The sequence below is a fragment of the Thalassophryne amazonica genome, chromosome 12 (assembly GCF_902500255.1).
Source record: "Thalassophryne amazonica chromosome 12, fThaAma1.1, whole genome shotgun sequence".
In the NCBI taxonomy this organism is placed as follows: domain Eukaryota; kingdom Metazoa; phylum Chordata; class Actinopteri; order Batrachoidiformes; family Batrachoididae; genus Thalassophryne; species Thalassophryne amazonica.
Genome location: NC_047114.1, coordinates 26,403,745 through 26,413,961, shown reverse-complemented (window position 1 = coordinate 26,413,961; position 10,217 = coordinate 26,403,745). Strand labels below are relative to the sequence as shown.

The following is a 10,217-nucleotide window of genomic DNA, read 5'->3' as shown; positions in this document are numbered from 1 at the left end:
AACCATCAACATGTCTATTACACGTCATTCCTACCAGGCTGCTCAAGGAAGCCCTACCATTAATCAATGCTTTGATCTTAAATATGATCAATCTGTCTTTATTACTGGCTATGTACCACATGCTTTTAAGGTAGCAGTAATTAAACCATTACTTAAAAAGCCATCACTTGACCCAGCTATCTTCAAATCAAATCAAATCAAATCAATGTATTTATATAGCGCCAAATCACAACAAACAGTTGCCCCAAGACGCTTTATATTGTAAGGCAAGGCCATACAATAATTACGGAAAAACCCCAACGGTCAAAACGACCCCCTGTGAGCAAGCACTTGGCAACAGTGGGAAGGAAAACTCCCTTTTAACAGGAATAACCTCCAGCAGAACCAGGCTCAGGGAGGGGCAGTCTTCTGCTGGGACTGGTTGGGGCTGAGGGAGAGAACCAGGAAAAAGACATGCTGTGGAGGGGAGCAGAGATCAATCACTAATGATTAAATGCAGAGTGGTGCATACAGAGGCACAAAGAGAAAGAAACACTCAGTGCACATTGGGAACCCCCCAGCAGTCTAAGTCTATAGCAGCATAACTAAGGGATGGTCAGGGTCACCTGATCCAGCCCTAACTATAAGCTTTAGCAAAAGGAAAGTTTTAAGCCTAATCTTAAAAGTAGAGAGGGTGTCTGTCTCCCTGATCTGAATTGGGAGCTGGTTCCACAGGAGAGGAGCCTGAAAGCTGAAGGCTCTGCCTCCCATTCTACTCTTACAAACCCTAGGAGCTACAAGTAAGCCTGCAGTCTGAGAGCGAAGCGCTCTATTGGGGTGATATGGTACTATGAGGTCCCTAAGATAGATGGGACCTGATATTCAAAACCTTATAAGTAAGAAGAAGAATTTTAAAATTCGATTCTAGAATTAACAGGAAGCCAATGAAGAGAGGCCAATATGGGTCAGATATGCTCTCTCCTTCTAGTCCCTGTCCGTACTCTAGCTGCAGCATGTTGAATTAACTGAAGGCTTTTCAGGGAACTTTTAGGACAACCTGATAATATGAATATACAATAGTCCAGCCTAGAGGAAATAATGCATGAATTAGTTTTTCAGCATCACTCTGAGACAAGACCTTTCTAATTTTAGAGATATTGCGCAAATGCAAAAAAGCAGTCCTACATATTTGTTTAATATGCGCATTGAATGACATATCCTGATCAAAATGACTCCAAGATTTCTCACAGTATTACTAGAGGTCAGGGTAATGCCATCCAGAGTAAAGGATCTGGTTAGACACCATGTTTCTAAGATTTGTGGGGCCAAGTACAATAACTTCAGTTTTATCTGAAGTTTAAAAAGCAGGAAATTAGAGTCATCCATGTCTTTATGTCTGTAAGACAATCGTGCAGTTTAGCTAATTGGTGTGTGTCCTCTGGCTTCATGGATAGATAAAGCTGGGTATCATCTGCATAACAATGAAAATTTAAGCAATGCCGTCTAATAAGACTGCCTAAGGGAAACATGTATAAAGTGAATTGGTCTAGCAAGAACCTTGTGGAACTCCATAATTACCTTAGTCTGTGAAGAAGATTCCCCATAGACATGAACAAATTGTAATCTATTAGATAAATATGAGTCAAACCACCGCAGCGCAGTGCCTTAATACCTATGGCATGCTCTAATCTCTTCACTAATGTTCTGTCTGAGTTATTTTCATTAGTTACTTCCTCCAAACCATCAACATGTCTATTAGACCCCATTCCTACCAGGCTGCTCAAGGAAGCCCTACCATTAATTAATGCTTCGATCTTAAATATGATCAATCTATCTTTATTAGTTGGCTATGTACAACAGGCTTTTAAGGTGGCAGTAATTAAACCATTACTTAAAAAGCCATCACTTGACCCAGCTATCTTAGCTAATTATAGGCCAATCTCCAACCTTCCTTTTCTCTCAAAAATTCTTGAAAAGGTAGTTGTAAAACAGCTAACTGATCATCTGCAGAGGAATGGTCTATTTGAAGAGTTTCAGTCAGGTTTCAGAATTAATCATAGTACAGAAACAGCATTAGTGAAGGTTACAAATGATCTTCTTATGGCCTCAGACAGTGGACTCATCTCTGTGCTTGTCCTGTTAGACCTTAGTGCGGCTTTTGATACTGCGGACTATAAAATTTTATTACAGAGATTAGAGCATGCCATAGGTATTAAAGGCACTGTGTTGCAGTGGTTTGACTCATATTTATCTAATAGATTACAATTTGTTCATGTAAATGGGGAGTCTTCTTCACAGACTAAGGTTAATTATGGAGTTCCACAAGGTTCTGTGCTAGGACCAATTTTATTCACTTTATACATGCTTCCCTTAGGCAGTATTACCTCTAATAATGACCTCTAATTTCCTGCTTTTAAATTCAGATAAAACTGAAGTTATTGTACTTTGCCCCACAAATCTTAGAAACATGATGTCTAACCAGATCCTTACTCTGGATGGCATTACCCTGAACTCTAGTCATACTGTGCGAAATCTTGGAGTCATTTTTGATCAGGATATGTCCTTCAATGTGCATATTAAGCAATATGTAGGACTGCTTTTTGCATTTGCGCAATATCTCTAAAATTAGAAAGGCCTTGTCTCAGAGTGATGCTGAAAAACTAATTCATGCATTTATTTCTTCTAGGCTGGACTATTGTAATTCATTATTATCAGGTTGTCCTAAAAGTTCCCTGAAAAGCCTTCATTTAATTCAAAATGCTGCAGCTAGAGTGCTGACAGGGACTAGAAGGAGAGAGCATATCTCACCCATACTGGCCTCTCTTCATTGGCTCCCTGTTAATTCCAGAACAGAATTAAACATTCTTCTTCTTACTTATAAGGTTTTGAATAATCAGGTCTCATCTTAGGGACCTCATAGTACCATATCACCCCAACAGAGCACTTCTCTCTCAGACTGCCGGCTTACTTGTAGTTCCTAGGATTTGTAAGAGTAGAATGGGAGGAAGAGCCTTCAGCTTTCAGGCTCCTCTCCTGTTATACCAGCTCCCAATTCAGATTAGGGAGACAGACACCCTCTCTACTTTTAAGATTAAGCTTAAAACTTTTCTTTTTGCTAAAGCTTATAGTTAGGGCTGGATCAGGTGACCCTGAACCATCCCTTAGTTATTCTGCTATAGACTTAGACTGCTGGGGGGTTCCCATGATGCACTGAGTGTTTCTTTCTCTTTTTGCTCTGTATGCACCACTCTGCATTTAATCATTAGTGATTGATCTCTGCTCCCCTCCACAGCATGTCTTTTTCCTGGTTCTCTCCCTCAGCCCCAACCAGTCCCAGCAGAAGACTGTCCCTCCCTGAGCCTGGTTCTGCTTGAGGTTTCTTCCTGTTAAAAAGGAGTTTTTCCTTCCCACTGTCGCCAAGTGCTTGCTCACAGGGGGTCGTTTTGACCATTGGGGTTTTTCTGTAATTATTGTATGGCCTTGCCTTACAATATAAAGCGCATTGGGGCAACTGTTTGTTGTGATTTGGCGCTATATAAATAATATTGATTTGATTTGATTTGATGTATAAATGCACTGCCTCCTCTTAATCGATCCGATCACGACATGGTTCACTTAGCTCCCTGTTACTTGCCTGCAGTTAAAAGGCTGCCTGTCACCACCAGAACATGCACACGCTGGAACCCAGAGGCAGTTGAATCCCTCAAGTGTTGTTTTGGGACAACTGACTGGGGTATTTTTAGTGAAGTGTACGGAAATGATATAGATGTGTTAACAGAACGCGTAACACATCAAATAAACCTCTGTTATGAAAACATGTCCTCCAAAGACATTCACTGCTATTCAAACAACAGACCATGGATTACCAGCAATCTGAAAGCCCTTATAAATGAGAATAAGCAGGGTTTTAGAATGGGTGACAGGGACAACGTTACAGAAATCCAGCGGGAACAGAAGGTGGAGTTGAGGGAGGGTAAAAGAGCTTATATAGCTGCAAGAACTGCACCAAGATGGAGCAAGGCCAGTTGTGGGCTGGTATGAGGAAGTTTACAGGTATGAAACACAAAGGGGAGTTTTGTCTGATGGTGACCAAAATCTAGTTGATGATCTAAACCAGGGGTGGGCAACTTGTTCCAGAAAGGGCCAAGAGGGTGCAGGTTTTCTTTGTAACCACTGATTCCACCAGGTGATTTCACTGATTAATGTTGTGAAAAGTGTGATGACACGGACGCACAACAGGGGGCGTAAATGAACGGACAATGGAAATGCCAAAAGTAACAGTTTAATGTTGTGAAATGTGCACAATAGTATACAGATACGGTTTTAAACAACAGTCAATTACACAGTCGGTGTCATGTGGGCAGGCTTGAGGATAGGAGACGCCTGTCCAGAGAAGAGTCGGGGCCCACACGATTTCCACTGCCAGCGGAGACCCGAGAGCCACCAGAGCCGCCAAGTCCTGAGTCTCCAGGTGGCCACCGCCTTCAGCTGTCAGACAGGGTACTGCTGGCAGAAAGCAAAAAACAGATCGGGGGGGGGGGGGGGGGGGTTGTGCACACCCAGCAAAACTATCAGCAACTCAGTTCAGTTCCTTCTGTGGGAGAATCTCCACCTCCGACACAAAAACTCAGAAACGTACAGAGACCGACTGTTACTTCTCTAGTTTGGAAAGAGGAGTGAAGTCCGTCACTCTTCTACGTCCAAAATCCAGCTCCCAGCTGACTGAAGATAACAGGTACTCCTGCAAAGGTTTTCAAAAAGACAATGATAAGTGCGTTCAGCACAGACACGGCTGAGAGTTTTACCTGTTGGTAAGACGATTTCTCGGCAGAGATGTGGTGTCTCCTCCAGGCTTTTATGGTGATGATGATTGATGAGTGGTGACAGCTGTCAGCTCCGGGCTCCTGGAGCTCCTCTGCGGCGACTGTGGATCGACTGAGATGACTGTGGATTGTAGCCGAGGTAGAGTGGTCCATGCAACACCTATTACCATTGAAGGCACTGAGGTGGAGGGGTTTGTAACCACAAATACCTGGGTGTGCAGCTGGATCACAAGCTGGACTGGAAAAGTCAGGCAGAGTCTGTGTATCGCAAGGGGCAAAGCCGATTGTATTTTTTATGGAGGCGTACAGTCATTTAATATCTACCCACCCTTACTTTGGACTGTTTACCACACAGTAGTGGCCAGTGCTGTGTTTTTTGCGGTAGCCTGCTGGGGAGAGGGCATTCGTATAGCAGACAGAAACAGACTGAATAAGCTTATAAAAAAAGCAGGCTATATGGTTGACTCATAACTTTCGCCTGTCCAACAGGTGACCGAGGAGAGGATGCTTTCAAACCTCAAGACCATTAAGGCTAACATCTCTCACCCCCCCACCCCCAATACCACGGAGGTGACCACCTGTAGCACCTTCAGTCACAGGCTGCTGCCACTGAGGTGCAAGTCGGAGCATTTTAGAAAGACTTTCCTGCTGCTAGTATTAGGCTGTTTAATGCACATTGACTATTAAAATGATGTTGTGGTTTTGCACTTTCATTTTATTTTATATTACATGTTGATGATAGATGTATGAAATTTATGTCTGTGTGAGCTGCTGCCAAAGCATATTTTCCTGTGAAGGATCAATAAATTATCTACCTATCTACTACTCAGAGCATTGTGTGTGTTCCAGAACACAGCAGGACACAGCGCCCTCTGCTGGACCTAAACCTGAACCCAGCTTGGTGTCTCTGAAGAGTGACTGGTCAAAGGGACATCTCATTGATTTCAAAGGACAACAAGCATCTGCTGGACAGAAGTGAGCTCTTACTGACACTAAAATCTGACTGTTCATGTTTTCATCATTATTCATCCACTAAATTTTCAAATAAATAGGAGTTTTCTTTCATTAATGATGTAACACACACACAGGTCCATGAAGCTTGACTGTGCAATAAACAAGCACATGAATCTGTGCACACTGTTTACAAAAGTGTATTCAGAGATTATAAATCTCAGGACACAGTTAATCCTCTATTATTACATTTACTTCCACCTGAGCCTCAGGTGCCTCCGTACAAATCTGACGCTGAAATAACTTTGACCAGATACAAAGGAGAGATGGTGTTGTGGTTCGGCCCTAGCTGTGGCCCGTTGGCCATGGGGTTTAGATCTTGGTTTAATTGTGTATTTTCTTCTCTTCAGCTATCTGTGATGTCTCTGTCTTTATGTCTATGTCTTCTGGCATATGCTGATCACCTGCTGTGTTTTCTGTTAAATCCACCTGCTTCCTGTGTGCACGGCATTGTCTGTTTCATATACTTTATATTTATTAGTTTTGCTTGTTATCCAGTTTAATCACCGTGTTGTATCTTTATCAGTTTTTCTATGGGTTGAGTGTGTTTGCCACCTCTGGGATGTCTTATGTTCTGTAGGTATGTAGTTGTTGAAGTATTATTTTGTGTAGGTCTATTTGTACATGTCGGGGTCCCATGTGTTCCACCCCTGCATCCTCACCTGTCAGTCTTGTTCTCTTGTCCTGTTACACTCCTTCACTGGTTTGAGTTCCTCTCTAGTTTTGGTTATGTACTTCATTCTGGTCCTTCTTTAGTTTTCAGTGTGATTTTGTAAATTGTTTGTTTCTTATTTCCCTAGTTACCTTATGTGCATTTTTGGTACCGGAGTTAAATTTCTGTATATTTTATTATGTTCCACTCACCTGCAGATTCTGTTTAGTTCTGTTCACCTTTCTTAGTTGTTACAGCCTTTGACCCCATCACACACCGTCCTCCATTTGCTCTGTCAGTTCCTCCTGTGCACTTGCTCCTCCTCTTTCCCCTGATTCAACTCACCTGTTGTTAATTTCACCTGGGTTATTTAAGCACTTCCTTGTTTGTCAGTCAGTGCCGGTTCATTGTTAGTTTGCCCACAGTCCAGTTTGGCTCTGGTTCTTGTTCATGTGAGTGTGTTACAAAAATTTGTGTTTCTTTGAGGTTTGCTATGTTGGCTCTTTTGGATTTTTGGAGACTGAATAAATTACCTTGTTTTTTTGCACCTGATCATATTTTGTCTTCCTGCCTGCAAAACTGGGTTCAACTAGATCTTGTAGAAACCATAACAGATGGTTTCTAGTGGAGGTTTAAAGGGTGGTTCAGAATGATCTGATCCTGACCAACACCAGCTGGTGCTGTGTGCACATCAGCAACCTTGGTCCCTGAAGATGTTCCCTTCTCAGGGAGCCATGTTGTTGTTGTCACATGTTGTGATCAACACCTGTGACAGTATATGCTGATGGTTACGACACATTGTTGCCAGCAAGATCCCACATGTGAATTGAGAACAGAACAACCTCTGATGCTGACTCACAGATTGTCCTGTTAAATAATAATTATGAATAGCTGGCTCAGATCGTTGTCTGTGTGCATATGCACAACTCAAAAATGTGGGTAACTGCACATTTGAGAGACAGAATGACAATACCCGATGGCCATATTTGATAGCCATTGGGTATTGCAAAGACTATGCATCCATCTGTCTGTCTGTGCTCATCATAAGTCCAGTCTTGTTACTGCCAGAGTCTTTAAATTCACAGGGCACATAAAAGCTTTTGAAAAATAAACTTCTGAAACTTAATGACTGATGGGCCAGACGGCACCAAGTGGTCGGACACAAATGCAGCATTCAGGTCTCAGCTTCACAGAGTTTAATGTCAGGACTTACGTGAGTTGGTACACAAAAAGACAGTCCAAAAATAACAACAGTAACCGAAGCATTTGGCAGAGACAGGTTCCAGAAAGAGGCAGACAGGTCGGTAAAGCAAAAACAGGACTGTGAAAACTCTGAAGACCAATGCTCAAAAGAGGCACAAGGCATAACAATCTCGCAAAGGAGAGAGGAAGAAGGTTTAACTAATAAGGGGATGTGATCAGGGTAAATGCACTGCAGGTGTGTAAGGAAAGATCCAGAAAGAGGCATGGCCACAGGAAGGGCAGACAGGAGGGAAACGCCAACACCAAACAACACAAAAGAAATCCAGCCACCAAACCCCAGTGCAAAAACTAAATGCATACCAAAGGCAATAAACAATAACCCCCCACAGACCCAATCATGACATCACCCCTGCCCACAGCCGGCTCCAGACGGCCCAGGAACCCCCGGACGCAAAGCATGAAAGTAACGGATGAGAGCCTGATCCAGGATGAAACGGGACGGCACCCAGGAACGCTCCTCAGGACCGCAGCCCTCCCAATCCACCAATTACTGCATGCCCTGGCCCAGACGATGAGCAACCACGAGACGGCGGACAGAGAAGGCGGGATCGCCGCCCATGAACTGGGTAGTTAGCGGGGGACTCACATGGAATGTAATAATAATAATACATTTTATTTATATTGCACTTTACATTTGTAAACAAATCTCAAAGTGCCACAGAAGTTAAACAGAAGCATAAAACAACAATCAACAACAATAAAAATAAAATCAATTGAAATTAGCAACTATAATTCATAAGCTTTCTGGTATAAAAATGTTTTAAGATTTGATTTAAAAGAGTCCACTGACTGTGGCACCCTCAGGTGGATGGGCAGGGGATTCCACAGGCATGGTGCTGTTGCCTGAAAGGATCTGTCCCCCATTGTGTGGAGCTTGGTTTTGGGGACCTGGAGAAGGTGACTGTTGTTTGAGCAGAGGCATCTCATGGGCTCATGGGGGGACAGAAGTTCTTTGAGGTACACTGGTGCACCGCCGTAGACACACTGATAGGTCAGGAGGCAGATCTTATATTCCACCCTGAACCTAACAGGAAGCCAATGAAGTTTATTGAGGATGGGAGTAATGTGTTGAGTTTTGAGCACCCCCATCAGGATTCTGGCATCACAGTTTTGAATGGACTGGAGACGTTGTAAATTTCATGTAAATGTTGTAAATGTAGGATGGACCCACAATGCCCTAGGGAGACACAGACAAACTGACACTGGGTTGATCACCTTGGTGATGGGAATGGGACCCACAAACCTAGGTGCGAGGTTGCGAACTGTCCCCTGAAGTGGCAGAACCCTGGTCGACAACCAAACCCACTGGCCGGGCACGTAGGGAGGCGTGGGAGAATGACGGTGGTCCACTGCAGTCTTGTATGAGGAGGATGTCTTGAGTAAGGTTCGCTGAGCAGGAACCCAGATCCTCTTGCAGCGCTGGATAAGAGCTAGTGCAGAGGGGACAGAAGAAGATGAGGCCATGGAAAAAAAACAGAGCTGGCTGATAACCATGTACCACATGGAACGGGGAATAACCGGTGGCTGAGGTCGGAAGTTGGTTATGGGCCACTTCCACCCAATGAAGTTGTGCAGCCCAGTTTGATGGACTGTGGGGTGCTTGAATGTGAAGTCCCTTCTCCATTTCTTGATTTGCACGTTTGACTTGGCCATTGGCCTGTGGATGATACCCGGATGTAAGACTAGCTGTTGCTCTGATCAACTTGCAAATCTCAGTCCAGAAATGGGACACAAACTGAGGGCCCCGGTTGGACACTACATCCTGTGGAAATCCATGCAGCTTACACGTTTTGAAGCAGAACCTCAGCGGCCCTCTTGGCTGTGGGGAGTTTAGGGAGAGGCAAAAAGTGACACATCTTGGAAAACCAAATAACTGTAAGAATCACGGTGTGACCTTGCGAAACCAAAAGGACAGTGACAAAGTCTATGGCTATATGCGACCATGGACGTTTGGGGATTGAGAGAGGAAGTAACTCACCAGATGGTCTCTGATTGGATGATTTTTGGGCAGCGCAAATATGCCAGGCGTTAATATAGTCAGTCACATCTCGGTCCATACTGGGCCACCAAAAGCATTGAAGTATCATCCACTTATCTTTCTGATGCCTTGGTGACACGTAAACTGACTATCATGAGCCCAGCGCATGACTTTGCCTCGGATTGTCTGTGGCACAAACAGTAACCCCTCTAGGCACCCTTGAGGCACAGGCTCCTCTCCCAAAACTGCCTTGGCCTTATCCTCTATTTGCTGTGTAAGGGCAGAAACAAAGCAGGCTGAGGGAAGTACAGTTTGTGGTTCAGAGGTGTGATCCTCGGACTCGAATCGACATGACAGAGAGTCCAGCTTGCCATTCTCAGAGCCCGGTCAGTAGGAGAGTGTAAAGTTGAAATGGCTGAAGAACAGTGACCATCGAGCTTGCCTGGCATTAAGTCTTTTGGCCGTGCGTAAGTATTGCAGTTTCTTGTGGTCAGTTAGAAAAAGAAATGGT

At 43.8% G+C, this 10,217-nt stretch overlaps 1 protein-coding gene across 5 annotated transcripts in view; it reads left to right on the top strand.

Moving 5' to 3' along the window:
- The window catches only part of LOC117522635 (NACHT, LRR and PYD domains-containing protein 3-like), a 173,336-nt gene that overhangs the window by 7,117 nt on the left and 156,002 nt on the right, over positions 1–10,217 (top strand). For 4 of the 5 annotated variants that reach the window (XM_034184085.1, XM_034184081.1, XM_034184083.1 and 1 more), the window contains exons 1-2: positions 5,292–5,416; positions 5,652–5,777. In XM_034184085.1, the coding sequence (XP_034039976.1) occupies positions 5,307–5,416; positions 5,652–5,777 (236 nt within the window). In that variant the 5' untranslated portion in view covers positions 5,292–5,306. Of the gene's footprint in view, positions 1–5,291; positions 5,417–5,651; positions 5,778–10,217 lie in introns of those variants that run through there. The other variant, XM_034184082.1, reaches the window with a different exon arrangement.